This window comes from Diadema setosum, chromosome 12, assembly GCF_964275005.1.
Source record: "Diadema setosum chromosome 12, eeDiaSeto1, whole genome shotgun sequence".
Taxonomy (NCBI): domain Eukaryota; kingdom Metazoa; phylum Echinodermata; class Echinoidea; order Diadematoida; family Diadematidae; genus Diadema; species Diadema setosum.
Window position 1 is genome coordinate 27,389,244 of NC_092696.1, and position 17,207 is coordinate 27,406,450.

Here is a 17,207-nt window from a genome sequence, read left to right on the forward strand (position 1 = left end):
TGCATTACGTTTTGATTTTCTTTGATTGGAAATAAACTATGATTGAACTTGAACTTGATATCCTAAGACAAACATTCAATATAAATTCCATGAGAATTGGAAGAACACTGATGAAGCAGTTTTGCCATGAAGCATTTTGCCCTGTATTTTACCAATAACATGCCGTTACCATGGCAACGCACTTTTTGCCACTGCGGAAATATATGTCTTGCACATTAACATATTCAGATGAACATCTGTACCTAATTTCATAAAAATTGATCAAAAACTGTGGGAGGAGTTCGCGACGCAAAGGTTTGTACCCATTTTTGCCCATAATATGCCGTTACCATGGCAACGTACTTTTGGGTACTGTCAAAAAATACGTCTTGCACATCTACAACCCAAGGCACACATCTGTGCCAAGTTTTATGGGAATCGGTTGAAAACTGAGGAAGTAGTTCGCGACGCAAGATTTGCAACGGACCGACCGCCCGACCGCCCGACCGACCGCCCGACCGTCCGCTGATTCCTATAGACCGTTTCAATTTCGATGGCCTATTCACCTACCGCCGCTAGCGGCGCTATAACGGCCGCCATAACTGGGGGCCAACGGGGGCTCCCAGCGAGCTAGCTACCCAGCGAGTTGCACTTGCAGCTAGCAGCCCAGCGTACCCATCGCGCATACTTAGCCGGGCGCGGCCGCATGCGCCACCGGCGGCCGCTGGGTCGGCGACCGCCGCGCTAAAATTGTGATTGTTTTACTCACTGTGGAAAAGTCATTCAGCGGCATTTAATGCCTTTCTTTTGGACAAATTGAGTAATTCAGACATATCGATCTAAAATTAATGAAAGCTTCAAAGGATCAGACAAAAAAAAACCACATATTGTGCAGTTGTTTGGGTGCACAAAATAAAATAACAGGCGAAAAAACGGAAATGGAAGCTGCACGTCAGTGTGTGAAATTCAGACACTACTGACGCATGATGAATATAATATACACTTAAGTGAAACACAGCGGTATAAAAAATGCACAGATTTTTTGAAACAAACTTTGGCCTATGCCTAATAGATTCTCTATTTGATTAGGCTAAATCACTGCATATTCATATTCGTGAAATAAAGTTGTTCATTTTCGAAGACAGGTTCAGATCAAAGATTTTGAGAATTGATTAAATATACATATATATATATATATATATTTTAACCCTAACTAGGCCGGGCTATTTAGGTAGATCATAGAGCCGGGGGGGGGGGGGGGCCTCCCAGGCCCCCCCTCCAGATCTCGGCCGTTGACCGCGCGATCACGACGAAAATTGGCACACACATTGCCTATGATGTAATCTAAAGTACTACGAAGTTAGATTTTTAAAAAATTGTCATCTATGCTAAATTATGCTAATTTATGTATAATGATGCATGAAATCGGACAATTCGGTATAAATCACTAAATAAAGCTCCAAATGGGCACATTTTTTGTGTAAATATTCTTTTTAGTGTCCTAAGCAAAAATAAGAGAAAAAAATTGAGCTATCCGAACAAATTTCGTAAGTATTTTATTTTTTTTGAATTTCTTATGTATTTCTTTGTTTTTTCGACTTTATGTTTTTCATTGTTTTTTCAATGAAACTTGTCCGCGACATTGTTCCGAACAAGAAAATATGTTATTAATTGATTTTAATCAATAAAACCCCAAAATAATCATGCTTTTATGAAATTTGACTGTAAGCACAGTTTCCATTGAAATTGTACACGAATTCACGTTTTTGAGCAATTTTTGGTCTGACATGCATGTACATATTTGTGCGAAACTTCGGAACCGCGTGCCCGGGCATCGCAAATTTGGTGTCAAAACATGCTGGAGACTCAACAGAAAAAAGTCATGAAACGTCGTGGCAATAGCTTTTCACATTAGCGATACATCGCGCGGAACGTCGAGGGGGGGGGCCTCGGAGGCCCCCCCCCCCCTGGCCTAGTTAGGGTTAAATGCTTGGTGCAATACTTACAAAAGTTAGAATACACTTCCTGGCTACTAGTATACTACATTGTATATTGCAAACATTTTAAAGCCTACACTACAGCCAAATGTATGTTTCAAGATGTGTAAAAAAAAAAAAAATCTTATATTGTAAATTTTTACTTCTTCACTAAGCGTTCAGCATTGAATTGACCATATTCAATTTGGGCCTGGAACTCTGAATTTGAATTAATTTTTGACAAAGTGATACTTATAGATATTAAACTGCCATGAATGGTGGCAAACATCCGTTTCATAAGCATAATTCATATTAAGAAAGTTTGATTTGAAAATCACTTTTGTAGATTATAATTCTAGGCGTTAGCGCGATGTTAAATGCAAGGTTACTTAGACCTTAAACAGTAGAATGTTTGGTTGTTGACATCAGGCGACGTAAATTAACTTCTTAAGTTTGTACGGCTTAGAAACGCCTAGATTTGCCTTCAGTTTGGTTTACTTAGTTAGACTTGCCGGAAGTTAGTGACAACCGAAAATGATATAGGATGTAGCTAACGTTAGAGGGTTCTAGGTAGAAGTCAATAGGTCTAGACGGGTCTAGATCTAGTCTGGATTGTTGCCTAGAATTCTAGACAAGATCTAAAAAACGTTAGACAGACTTTACCCCACTGGTCCGAGAAAAGGCAAAAGCCTAAAAAGGTTTAAGTTAACTGATCTTATTAGTTGCTTTGATAGCGCCATCTACTATCTAGCTCAAAACTGATTCATTATTTGTATCTAATTATATCAGTAAACTGCTCAACAGTCTAGGCTTACTATCTAGACGTCTGTCTGCGCCTAGCCATAGTTGTTTTTTATCCTCTTACACAAATGTGAATAGATCTAATGTTAAGGGGCTTACACGCGAGTACCCAGGTCATCGCAAAAGAAATAGAGTCTAACGTGTTTAATACAATTCCACTCACGGATCGTACCGATATTTACCTTGAAGTTCAAGTTTTGGCTACAGCCGTATATGCCATCTACCCATTCGCTCATAGCCGGTATAAGTTGTTTAATTTTATTAATTAGCTAACGAAAAAAAAAGTAGACGTTAGAGTTGTCACAAATCCAGATGCGTCGATCGCTGCCAGCGCCAGAGATAGCTAGCTGGCCTGCTGGCGCCGGGTGGTAAAAGCACTGGCTGCCGCTGGCACCCTTGCCACGCACGCACGGCGCTTGCCGACCCGGCCTGGTTGGCCCCCAGTAATGGCGTCGCCTTAAGAGGGCGCACTTCCATGAACAGTCACTTGAATCGGTCTATATACCCCCTTCAAACTTCGTTTGGCGGGGGTATAAAAATGACAAGTTTGTCACAAATGTGTTGAATATTCACCTTCCTTGACCTAGGTTTAATTATATGAATAGGAGAGCATGAATTTGGAGATTTAAGGAATCTAACTTGACTTTGACCCATTCACAAGTTTATGCATTGAGTAATTTCCAAGGTAGGGAGAAAAAGTGCAATTTCTGTAATGAATCGTAAATTGTTACCATTTTTATCTGGCCTTTGAACCTAAGATTCATACGATAATCATAGTCAGGGAGAACATGCATAAATACATCGTAAGTTTCAAGATAACTCGAGTCACTTCCTAGATATGGAGGGAAAACTTAGTTCAGCACTTTCACTTGATCTTTGACCTTTTGACCTTTGAGGCAAAAAAAAAAAAACCTTTCCAGAGAATCTCTATTAGGTTATACATGCATACACCAAGTTAAAAAAAATAAATAATCCTGCTGGCATTGCATAAACATGAGGGAAATACACTTTTTAGTACAATTTTGAAGTGTCGCCCTTGACCTTTGACTCCTCACCCCATGAACCCTAAATTCTCTAATCACTGCAAGTCAGTACATGTATATACTGTATTATGTTCCATGAAGATACCATGAACAATTTCCAAGGTACAGAAAAGATTGGTGAAGTTTTAATATTTTTCTTGACCTTTTGACCTTTGACCTTTGGCCTCATGACCCCCAAATTTCACCAGAGAAGCTTAATTTGGTAACATACACTAATTTTCAAGAAAATATCTTCAGGCATTGCATATACGTGTAGATATGGTGGAAATAGTGGCATTTTACGTATTTTTGACCTTTGACCTTGAGCATGTGCACCCAAAAGTTGATAGGCACAACTTCACTCCCTGATACACATACATGCCGAGTTTCATTGGGATACTGGTACCTCCAAAGATTTTAAGTTAAGCTGCCAACAAAATTCATTACAGACAGACGGAAGGACGGAACCTACACCGTAGGACGGACAACCCGAAAACATAATGCCTCCGGCACCACTTTGTGGCCGAGGCATACAAATTGGGGGTTCATGTGCTCATTTTAGTGCTAGCAGAGACTCCTTGCGGCAAAAACCACCCTAAGACCCACGAATCTGGCCAGGAACCAATGCAGGGATACGTGTATATCCTGCTAGGATGCATGAATCTCATGCGGTTCACTCAAAACCCCATTTTTTTTTCAAAAAAAAACAAAACCTAGAATTATCACTGAAGGTGATTAATACGCCCGCCCCTAGCGTCACTTTAGAGTATGTGGATGTCATGAGGGCATTGACGTTAATACCAAAGTTTGTGCACTTGTCGAATTGGAAACAGAATAATTTCAGTTTACTGTACAATTACAGAGTTGACACTGAGTATAAAACTTACAGCAAATGGAAACATGCTTTCCCCAGTATCAGGCACAGTCTATGTGGCGTCTTGCACAATATTTACACATTATCATACAAACAAAACGTGACCACAGTTGCTTGAGTGCTATGGTACCAGTTGGTTCCACAAGGTTTGGGTAAAAAGTGTGGTTACCATGGCAATGCATTGTCTGATACAAACACAAGGGATATTTTGCATAACTACATTTGAAGAGCATCATACAAACCAAAATTGACCTTCATAGCTTGAATGGTTTATTTTGATACAAAAATGAGTGGTTACCATGGCAACACATTTTCCTTACACTAACACATTGGTGTCTTGCAAAACTACACTTCTAGATCATGATACATACTAAATTTGACTTTAACTGCTTGTGTTTCAATGATGGAAAAGTTATTCGATATGCAAGCAGAAGAGTAAGAGAATAATGTCATGCCATTTTCAGAAACTTGTCCTCCCCTGCCTTTTGGATCCTTTTTTTTTTTTTTTGTAGCGGGTCACATTTACGTATCGTAAGTCATACCTTTTTGCGCCTATCTTGCCTTTCAGTCTGTGCTGCTTGATTCGTTCTGTAGATGGCAATATGGCTGACATGCAGGCAAAGGTGATCGGCATGACTTTCTCCGTTTCATCGACGAGTTCATCCCAACGGAAATCTCGAACATTTCCGATTGAAAAGGGCTGACTGTAACCACTTGCTGGTCTCTTGCACTTCATGGCTTTCACCTCAAATAAAACAAGGAGAATTTCAATCAAAAGGCGAAGCGAAAAATCAGCTACATTATCTTACAATTGTATGAACGGCAACCTGGTGGGTCTTGAAAACAAGGCAAGTGCCATAATGTGTCTCACCCATTCGCGAACAAGAAATTGTACGTGAATGGGATATAACAGATAAAACAAGGAAAAGTAGAAATTACGCGGTGCGTAACATATGTCCCCGCCGGAAGTAGCATTTTGTAACAAAATGTGCAATATAGGTAAAAAATCAAGGTCAAAGGTCAAAGAAGTCAAAGGTCAAAATTCTGTGTAGAAGTTTTGAAGCCCTCACCTAGTGCCATCACATAAAGCGAATGGAATCGAAATTGAGTTAGAAATGGCGAAAGAGTAGCATTTTGTAGCCAATGTACAATATAGGTCAAAAATCAAGGTCAAAGGTCAAAGAAGACAAAGGTCAAAATTCTGTGTAGAAGTTTTGAAGCCTTCACCTAGTGCTATCACATAAAGCAAACGGAATCGAAATCGGGTTAGAAATGGCGAAGGAGTAGCATTCTGTAGCAAAACGCACAATATAGGTCAAAAATCAAGGTCAAAGGTCAAAGAAGTCAAAGGTCAAAATTCTGTGTAGAAGTTTTGAAGCCCTCAACTAGTGCCATCATATAAAGCAAACGGAATTGAAATCGGGTTAAAAATGGCGAAGGAGTAGCATTTCGTAGCAAAATGTACAATATAGGTCAAAAATCAAGGTCAAAGGTCAAAGAAGTCAAAGGTCAAAATTCTGTGTAAAAATTTTGAAGCCCTCACCTAGTGCCATCACATAAAGCAAACGGAATCGAAATCGGGTTAGAAATGGCGAAGGAGTAGCATTTTGTAGCAAAATGTACAATATAGGTCAAAAAATCAAGGTCAAAGGTCAAAGAAGTCAAAGGTCAAAATTCTGTGTAGAAGTTTTGAAGCCCTCACCTAGTGCCATCACATAAAGCAAACGGAATCGAAATCGGGTTAGAAATGGCGAAGGAGTAGCATTTTGTAGCAAAATGTACAATATAGGTCAAAGGTCAAGGTCACGACTGAAATTCTGTGTAGAAGTTTCAAAGCTCCCATGTAGTGCTATCATATAAAGCAAACAGAATCAAAATTGGCTCATAAATGACAGAGAAGTAGCAAATTGAAGATTTTGATCACACACGGACGCACACACGGACACACGGACGGACGGATGGACACACGGACACACACACGTACGGAGCCCGTTTCATAGTCCCCTGCTCGAACTCGTTCGGCGGGGACAAAAAAAGAGATATAACAGATAAAAAGAGTAAAAATTTATGGCAAAAAAGAAACGTGCCATAAAAACTTAACATTGAGCTCTTAAAGTCTGTTGACCTCTGCCTGTGACCTTTGACCTTGTGGTGACCATTCACTCCCAAGAGACATCTATCATCCAAGTTTGGTAACAAACGGACCTATGAATCAAAAGTTATGACCCATAATAGAAACGCGCCATGAAAACTTAACATTGGGCTCTAAAAGTTTGTTGACCCCTGCCTGTGACCTTTGACCTCGTGATGATCATCCACTCCCCAAGGGACATCTACCATCCATGTCTGGTAACAAACGGACCTATGGATCAAAAGTTATGACCCATAATAGAAACGCGCCATAAAAAACTTAACATTGGGCTCTAAAAGTTTGTTGACCCATGCTTGTGACCTTTGACCTTGTGGTGACCATCCACTCCCCAAGGGACATCTACCATCCAAGTTTGGTCACAAATGGAGTTATGGATCAAAAGTTATGACCCATGATAGAAATGCACCATAAAAGATTAAAGGACAAGTTCACCCTCACAGACATGTGGGTTGAGTGAATGCAGCAATATTAGTAGAACACATTAGTGAGAGTTTGAGTAACTTCGGACAATCCGTTAAAAAGTTATGAATTTTTGAAGTTTCTGCTCAGTCAAGGCTGGATGAAAAGACTACTATAGCTTGTGATGTCACATGAGTACAACAATATAAAGAAAGAATAAAGAAAATTCAACATATTTCCATTTTTCTCGCATAACAAAAGGACACTCCACTTCTCTCTTTCAGAAGGCAGGGGGAATAATATTACCCTTAACATACGTCAGTAGCAAGTCAAAGAAATGTGCACATTATTCAAAAAGTTAAGTTTTGTGAAATTCTCTTTTTATTTTCCTTACATAGTTGTACGCATGTGACATCATACACTGTAGTAGTCTTCTCTTCCAGCAGTGATTGCGCAGATATTTGAAATATTTGCAACTTTTGAACGGATTGTCCAAATTTCCACAAACTTTCACTGATGTGTTCTATCAATATTGCTGCATTCTCTCAATCCTTATGTATATGAAGATGGACTTGTCCTTTAACATTGGGCTCTAATAATTCGTTGACCCCTGCATGTACCTTTGACCTTGTGATGACCATCCACTCCCCAAGGGATATCTACAGTACCATCCAAGTTTGGTCACAAATGGAGTTATGGATCAAAAGTTATGACCCATGATAGAAATGCACCATAAAAACTTAACATTGGGCTCTAAAAGTTTGTTGACCCCTGCCTGTGACCTTTGACATTGTGGTGACCATCCACTCCCCAAGGGTCATCTATCATCAAAGTTTTGTATAACAAACGGACCTATGGATCAAAATTTACGAGTCATAATAGAAACGCGCCATAAAAACTTACATTGGGCCCTAAAGTTCATTGACAACTGCCTGTGAGCTTTGACCTTGAGGTGACCTTCATATATGGTAAAATGTGAAACTTTGTACGACTCCTCTTCCCTCGAAGTTGGATTGCAATTGAAGCTCAGAGTAAAGAGTTATTGAAGTTTTTGTAGCGTTACGGACAGATGACGGACGGACGGACGACGGACGGACAGACGCCACTCGGTGGGCTCGACAAAAATTGGATGACATACATTCATATACAAGAGTACCAACATTGCAACATGTTTAAGCAATTAAAACAATTCAGAACTAACAAGTATTAATGTTTCTCCTCTTTTTATAGAGAAGTGACTAATTTGAAGAAAAAAAAAAGTCACTAGTGTAAATGAGTTTGCTGTCAATAAATGCAAATCATTTTCATAATTGTAAGAGAGTTCCAGAACATGACAAAAATGATCTGCCTGTCAGGGTTTTTCTGACATCAGCTGTTTGGAGAGGAATGGAAATTGAAAGAAAATGTGTAATAATACCATTGTGGGCATATTGTCATACTGATGGCACATGCAAATTCGTAAAACTAGATGAGAATTGGGCTTTTAACTTTTAGCGAGATACTAAGAAAATACTTATGATATAGTACAGAGAATACCATTCTAAGAGGAATTCAAAGTTTATTTGATGAAAATCGGGTTTGAAATGACTGAAACATCCGAAAACAAAGTAAAACAAAGCTATCATAATAAAGTGTGGTCCCACACTTTATTAGAATCACTCTTTTTGAGATATCTCAGCCATTTCAAAACCAATTTCTATCAAAACAAGGAAAAGTAGAAATTACGCGGTGCGTAATATATGTCCCCGCCGGAAGTAGCATTTAGTAGCAAAATGTACAATATAGGTAAAAAGATGAAGGTCAAAGGTCAAAGAAGTCAAAGGTCAAAATTCTATGTAGAAGTTTTGAAGCCCTCACCTAGTGCCATCACATAAAGCTAACGGAATCGAAATCGGGTTAGAAATGGCGAAGGAGTAGCATTTTGTAGCCAATGTACAATATAGGTAAAAAAAATCAAGGTCAAAGGTCAAAGAAGTCAAAGGTCAAAATTCTGTGTAGAAGTTTTGAAGCCCTCACCTAGTGCCATCACATAAAGCAAACGGAATCGAAATCGGGTTAGAAATGGCGAAGGAGTAGCATTTGGTAGCAAAATGTACAATACAGGTCAAAAATCAAGGTCAAAGGTCAAAGAAGTCAAAGGTCAAAATTCTGTGTAGAAGTTCTGAAGCCCTCACCTAGTGCCATCACTTAAAGCAAACGGAATTGTAATCGGGTTACAAATGGCGAAGGAGTAGCATTTTGTAGGCAATGTACAATATAGGTCAAAAATCAAGGTCAAAGGTCAAAGAAGTCAAAGGTCAAAATTCTGTGTAGAAGTTTTGAAGCCCTCACCTAGTGCCATCATATAAAGCAAACGGAATCAAAATCGGGTTAGGAATGGCGAAGGAGTAGCATTTTGAAGCAAAATGTACAATATAGGTCAAAGGTCAAGGTCAAAGGTCACAACTGAAATTCTGTATAGAAGTTTCAAAGCTCCCATGTAGTGCTATCATATAAAGCAAACAGAATCAAAATCGGGTTAGAAATGGCGAAGGAGTAGCATTTTGAACATTTTGATCACACACGGACGCACACACGGACACACGGACACACGGACGGACGGACACACGGACGGACGGACACACGGACACACACACGTACAGCCCGTTTCATAGTCCCCTGCTCGAACTCGTTCGGCGGGGACAAAAAGTTGAATTCCTCATAGAATTACACTGTATGTGCTCTTTCATATATCATAAGAGGTTTCTAATTATTTCACCACACAATAGGTCTCAACCAAAACTGTAGGATCGCTATTAAATACCTCCTTCCGGATCATTTCCTGTGCAAAGGCCAAAAACGCCTTCCTTGCCTGTTGAGATTCCTCATATAACTTTTTGAACGCGAGTCGATATTTTGATGCTATAATGTACTCTATGGCTAGATCTTTCATAGTTTTACGTCGGGGCGGGGGCCGATCGTCAACTTCATCGTCCTCTGAGTGTTCATTCGGAAGAGATGATGAGAATGGAATGCTTCTCTCCAGATTGGCGTCTTCTCCATTTTGCAGGAGGTGTGACGGTGTTGTAAGACCTCTGCTCTCTGGTGCGTTTTTGCCATCATCTTTCAAAGAGGAATCAGAGTTTGAAGTGTACACAGGTTTGTTGACAATGATATGCTGTACTGGTATTTATGGAATATTTTGCAAGTTTTCTTCATCCACAAATTCTGCGAATCATGTGCAATTCATGAAATTAAAGACACAGTAACAAAAATAATGACTCTGATCCAGATATGAATGTGATGCACAAGTATATATTTCTCCATTCAGTACAGTACTCTAGGATCGCGAAATTAAGTACTTGCAAAATCATAGCGAAGTCCTGGTTATATCAGTGAATTATTGAACTTTAAATCTCAGACTCATAGCCATAATCTCCGCAGTACAAATGATAGATTGACATTGCAGATACCCCAAATCAAAACAAAAGTTACCTTAGGTGACCGATCATTTTCTTGTGCAGCCCCTAGGTTGTGGAATAGATTACCATTAGACATTCGGAAATGTCAGACTTTAAATAGTTTTAAATCAAAAGTGAAAACTTTTTTGTTTTAGCATGGGCTTATTTCTTTTTGTTCTTCCCATGCAGCATTGTGCAACATAGGAATTTAAGAGCTCTTGAAGCGCAGTAGAATATATAGACATAGTTTCTGCGCTTAATAAATGATTTATTATTATTATTATTATTCGTGAAAAATTAGACTTGTGAAAATTTAGACTTGTGAAATATGGCTAATATGGTGTACAGTTATATATTCACCTACAAATCGTCCAGGGTTGATTGAGACAAAAAGTTTTGCTTTATTTTTTTCTCTCTTTGCTGTCTGTAAATAATTTATAGTGGTTCACATGTAAAAATCTGAAAATCATCCAGAGGTCTCCTTTGAAATTTCTGGTTTCACAATCTGACCTGTGTCTCAAGTACGAATAAGAGTACCTGGTGTCAAAACTTGCTTTCGTCGCCTCGCGGATGGAGTTGTAGTTGAGTCACTTTCGGTATTCTCCTGGGGCGCTTTATCACCATCTTAAATGAAAGAGAGTTCAAGTTTGAGTACTTCCAGAAATCAGGTGGTAATGTGATTAGTACATTAAAAACAAGACAAACATAAAAGCTGCAAGACTTTCACAGCTTCTTGACAACATTCATCCATTTTCTGCCTTAAATTGATCATCTCTTTATTCAATAATGTCAAACACACTGTATAAAAGGAACTGGTCTCTCATAGCTTTATAGACTAACATATGAATCAATTTAATTGCAGACAATGTCTGAAATTTTCTTTCTTTGAAGAAAATCAACTCCTTGAGTCATGATGCCAACTTCAAGTAGGGTTGATGGTACAATGGTGCGGTATTCGTGAACACTGGGAAGTGGTTCATTTTCGGCTCAGTATGGTATGAGTTGCTCCAAAGGGATCGTAGAATTTTGGTTGAGACCAAACTTCAGGTTTCTCTCATTCCTTGGTGAGATGATGTGAAGCCTCTTGTAAACTATAAAAGAGCATGTAATTTCAAGAGAAATTCAACATTTATTTAAGGAAAATTGGTTTTGAAATGGCTAGATATCCAAAAAGAGCAATACTAAACTAGAAATGTCGCTATGGTGACTGGTATGCCTCCACCATAATGCATGGTTCTCCTAATAGGTCTATAGTACATGTGGACAATGTGTGATTACATTTTCATAAAATTGGCAAAATATTAAAATGACGAGTTTGTCACAAATGTGTTGAATGCTCACCTTCCTTGACCTAAGTTTAATTGGATGAATAGGAGAGCATGTATTTGGCGATTTAAGAACTTTAGCTTGACTTTGATCCATTCATAAGTTTTATGCACTGAGTAATTTTCAAGGTATGGAGAAAAAGTGCAATTTCTGTATTGAATAGTAAATTGTTGCCATTTTCATGTGGCCTTCGACCCTAAAATTCATATTAAGATAATCACTGTCAGACAGAACATGCATAAATATGTAGTAAGTTTCTAGATATCTTGAATCATTTCCTACATATGGAGGAAACAGCTAGCTCAGCACTTTCACTTTGATATTTGTCCTTTTGACCTTTGAGGCAAAAAAAGAAAAAGAAAAAGAAAATGAAAAACTTCCCAGAGAATCTCTATTGGGTTATACATGCATACAGCAAGTGTTAAAAAAGATAATCCTGCTGGCATTGCATAAATATGAGGGAAATAGTGTTACATTTTGAAGTGTTGCCCTTGACCTTTGACCCCTGACCGTTGACCCCATGAACCCTAAATTCTCTAGATAATCACTGCCACTCAGTACATGTATATATACTATGTTCCATGAAGATACCTTGAAAAATTTCCAAGGTACGGAGAAAAAAGTGAAATTTTAATATTTTTACTTGACCTTTTGACCTTTGACCTCATGACCTGAAACTTTCACCAGAGAATCTTAATTGGGCAATACATGTATAAACCAAGTTTCAGAAAAATATCTTCGGGCAATGCATAGATATGGAGGAAATAGTGAAATTTTACATATTTGACCTTGAACTTTTGACCTTTGACCTTGAGCATGTGCACCACTGAACTCTATATTGGAATTGATGTTACACGCAGTGCTCGAAGCCACCGGAAGAGCTTTAGTTGGCGCTGCAATTTTAGGACTCCACCTTTAGGCCCTGCCCACTTTACTCTACGCTATTGTTGCGTTGTGCACAAAGACGCTTTGGTTGTGCTGATGGTACGCAGAAGAAGTGCACATTCCTCAGTGGAAAGTTACTTTGGTGTAAATCATGGGGCGCCAAGAATCGCACAGGCTATTTCATTACCAAATGGCTCTTTAGTCGACAAAATGAACATGTCCTAATGAAACAACTGTTTTTTTGACAAAATGAAAATTTCTTCAACGCAATTTTGTGGACAAAATTACTAATTTCGTAACGAAATAGCCATGCGATTATTGGCACCTTATTGGTGCCCCATAGCAAACTCCCAAAATGGCCGACACCGGCCAGCACTTCCGGTGGCTTCAAGCTTTTACCCACAGCGCAACACGAGCGTAGTGGCTTTTCGGTGTGTAGCGCGCGCGCGCACTAAGCGTGCACAGTGCCCCTTCCACTATAGAGTTCAGTGATGTGCACCCAAAAGTTGATAGGCACAACTTCACCCCCTAATACACATACAGTCAAACCTGTCTATAGTGGCCGTTATAGACAGGTGGCCGCTATAGACAATTCCATGACATTTGCTCCTGCGACAATTACTCCCGTGATATATCTGCATGCTAAGCCAAACGTGAATTCAACCCATAAACATAACCCTAAGCCTAATCCTAATTCTCACATCAAACTAAACCGAAAACCCTATCACAACCCTAACCCTAACCCTAAGTCCTTAGAGAAAATGAGACCGGAGCAATTGTCGCAGGTCCAAATGTCGTGTCACCGCTATAGACAGGTAATCCAACTTTGTGTGCATTGCTTACATGTACATGTATCATCATTGTATCCTTACATGTTCATGTTGTATGTGTGTACGTATGCACACACCGTGTGTTTCATGCATTTAACCATGCCGATGTATATTAAATTGTTGCACAGTAGTATGTGTATTGTCGTGAAGAAAGCCTAACACTAGTGCATTATTATGACTGAATGAGGGATGAATGCAGCGATGGCGATCACTGAACGTTGCCCGCACGACTACAAAGCAGAAAAACGTGCTGAATTATCGGCTTGGCTACAGCTCCATTGGGTTTTTGGCCACTATAGACAGGTTAAAATCTACAGCGGGAAACAAAATTTGTGGCCGCTGGCGGCGTTAGACAGGTGGCTGCTATACACAGGGTCTTTAACTGGGCTTTTCTTTCGGGGGAATTTTCCAGTGGCCGCTATAGACAGGTGGCTGCTAAGGCAGGTTTGACTGTACATGCCAAGTTTCATTAGGATACCTCAGATGTTTTTTTTAGTTAATGAAATTATGCTTGCCACAAAATTCATTACGGACAGACGGAAGGACGGACGGACGGACAGACAACCCGAAAGCATAATGCCTCCGTTGCCACTTCGTGGCGGAGGCATAAAAAGAGATGCGACCCACATTTTACTACGTAGGATCACTTTGTTTTTGCTTTGTTTTTGGATGCTTCAGCCATTCCGAAACTGATTTCCATCTAATAAACTTTGAATTCCTCTTAAAACGGTACTCTCTGTACTATTTTGTAAGTGGTTTCTTGGTATCTCACAGTAAGTTAAAAGCCTAATTATTGTCTCCACCAAAACTATAACATCCCTTTAAGAGAGTGCTGGAACACACCCCTACATTGCCCCCACATTTCCAATGTTTCTAACCTGTGTTTGAAGCAGAATTTTGCTTCATCTGTGAGGTCCAACGCTTGGCAAGCGGTAAAGTGGATGGTGCCTTTCCACCATCTGTGTACCGTGGAATAAAAGTCATGTTAGAATTGTCATTTTAAGAGAAAAAAGGTGGGTGGGGTTCACTTACGTGTACATATGACAAGATAAAAATAAAAGCTACAAGATCTTCACAGAATTTCACAAACAGAAGATCATTTTTGGTGCTTTGGGATTGTTGGGATCGCCTATGGAACGCGTGATCGCGCCGAAAATCGGCACACGCGACACCCGCGACGTATACTATCAAAATGTATGGTTGCTTTCTCCGAAAAATTGTCCTTATATTTTATATTAATTAATTATTGTAATTTATGCATAAAATCAGTTTTGGGCTCTGAAATCACTTATTAATGCTCTAATTAAGCTAATTTCTTTTTAAAAATGTTTCTTGTATCATTCTCCTGAGACATAGGATAAAAAAAATCTGTATCGAAATTAATTTCTTATGTATTGAAATTAATTTCTTATGTATTTGATTGTTTTTTGAATTTCTTATGTATTTCCTTGTTTTTCGACCTTTTGTTTTTGTTTGTTTTTTGGCCAAACTTTGTCACAGACATTTTTCAAAGCTTTATTATGCTAAAATAAATTAATTTCGTCCATTCTGAGTTTAAGATATGAATTTTTATGTGAATTAATTGAAAAAACACAATTTGCATTGGATTTGTACACAAAATCACGTTTTGGAGCAATTTTGGGATTGACAAATTTTTTTCGAACGGGCGTCGCGTCAAAACGGTACGCGCGGGCGCAACAATTTGGGTCTCAAAAGTTGCGCGATACTTGAAAGAAAAAAGTTAGCTTCATGAAACATCGCGGCGGGAGCTTATCGCGCTGCAAAGATATTGCGCGAAACGTCGAGTGGGGGGCGGATTCCGCCCCCCCCCCCAGCCTGATTAGAGTTAATTTAAGTAAAAAAAAAAGAATTGGTATCCATTTAAATTTCTTATGTAATTTATTGATTTTATGATTTCGCATGTATTTCTTTGTTCTTTTTACTTTTTGTTTTTTATTGTTTTTTCGATGGGAATCATTGTCAACATTATTTCAATCATAAGAAATATAAAATTAATCGTTTTTAATCACTAAAAGTAGAAATAATGATACAATTACAAATTTCAGATAGAAACCTGATTTGCATTGGTTTTGTACACAAAATCACGTTTTTGAGCAATTTTCAGTCTGACATGCATTTACATAATGTTGCGTAACTTCAAAACCGCGTAACCGGACGTCGCGAATTTGTTCTTAAAAGTTGCCCAAGGCTTCGAGATAAATTGTCATGAATCGCCAAGTGGATGCATTCTCGCATTGTGGAGATGTCGCGTGAAGTGTCAAGGGGGGGCCATTATGGCCCGCCCACCAGGTAAGTTAGGGTTAAATGAAACCCAACGTTTGTATCATGAAGAATTTACCCTTCTCCTCTTTCTCCTACTATCATAGCTCATTACTATTTCACCGTAAAAATCTACATATTCAACAATATAATTTCTATTTCTATCCTTGACTTTACTCCTTGTCTCATCAGTGCCCATAATCTATTTTTTTTAATTCTTTTATTACGCATGGCTTATTTTATGATATTCTATTGTTTTTAAATATCACTGGAAATGAGCACAAATGTAAAGGGAATAAATTACAGAGAGAATTTGGGAACACAGAAATTCACATAAGTCTGACGCACGCTAAAATTTCTGGTTTTTACGAACCTGTGTCTGGAGCACGCGGAAGAGTACGGTGTGTCAAGACGGACTGCTTCCGTCGCTTTGAGGAGAGAATAGTTGAGTAGGTTGATTTTCGTTTGCTCGTCGTCTGGGGTAGTTTATCACCACCTTACATGAAAGAAAATAAAATTTAGAGAAATTATGAAAAATGGGTGAGGTTGCACTATATCAAAAACAAGATGAATACTGTGTAAAGTCAAAATATGAATCACCAATAATTTCCCCTCCACTGCTTCTAATACCATAATAGCTTCATCTGAACATTTCATCTTGATCATTATTATTTGTTATGTATATTGCTTTCCTTTCTTTCCTTCATCATAATACTAGAAACTTTAAATGATAACAATCATTTCGAGGCATGAAACTTTCACTAAATTGCCACTGGCATTCAAAGCACTGAGTACTCCAGAGTGATTGTGTGCTAGTTTCTTTCATGAATAAACTAGAAATGTCGCTTTGGCGACTGATACCTCCGCCATAATGCATGATTATACCAATAAGTGCATAACTGACAAAATATTAAAATGACAGGTTTGTCAGAAATATCTTGAATGTTCACTTTCCTTGAACTTGGTTTGCTATAATTGTCTAAGAGTGCAGGTACCTGTATTTGGGAAATTGAGAATTTTTTCATGACTTCTGACTGACCCTTTTATAAGTTTATGCATTGAGTAATTTTCAAGGTATGAAGAAAGAGTGTAATTACAGTATAAAATATATATATTTTTTTGCATTTAAACCTGGCCTTTTACCCTTAACCTTTGACCTTTGACCTTCTGGCTGTAAATTTCCGAGAGAATCTCCATTAGGGAATACATAATATCAAGTTTTAGTTTTAAAAATAATAATGCA

General features: G+C 38.6%; 2 protein-coding genes across 2 annotated transcripts in view; both read right to left on the reverse strand.

The window, feature by feature from the left end:
* The window catches only part of LOC140235951 (uncharacterized), a 64,855-nt gene extending 54,610 nt beyond the window's left edge, over nucleotides 1-10,245 (reverse strand). Inside the window, exons 1-2 of the mRNA XM_072315946.1 lie at nucleotides 10,007-10,245; nucleotides 5,195-5,397 (exon numbers count right to left, since the gene is read on the reverse strand). The gene's annotated coding sequence lies outside the window, so the exon portion shown is untranslated. The remainder of the gene's footprint in view (nucleotides 1-5,194; nucleotides 5,398-10,006) is intronic.
* LOC140235837 (uncharacterized) overlaps nucleotides 8,555-17,207 on the reverse strand; it is a 45,951-nt gene continuing 37,298 nt past the window's right edge. The window contains exons 10-14 of the mRNA XM_072315835.1: nucleotides 16,338-16,460; nucleotides 14,563-14,643; nucleotides 11,181-11,267; nucleotides 10,007-10,305; nucleotides 8,555-8,575 (exon numbers count right to left, since the gene is read on the reverse strand). Coding sequence (XP_072171936.1) covers nucleotides 8,555-8,575; nucleotides 10,007-10,305; nucleotides 11,181-11,267; nucleotides 14,563-14,643; nucleotides 16,338-16,460 — 611 coding nt within the window. The remainder of the gene's footprint in view (nucleotides 8,576-10,006; nucleotides 10,306-11,180; nucleotides 11,268-14,562; nucleotides 14,644-16,337; nucleotides 16,461-17,207) is intronic.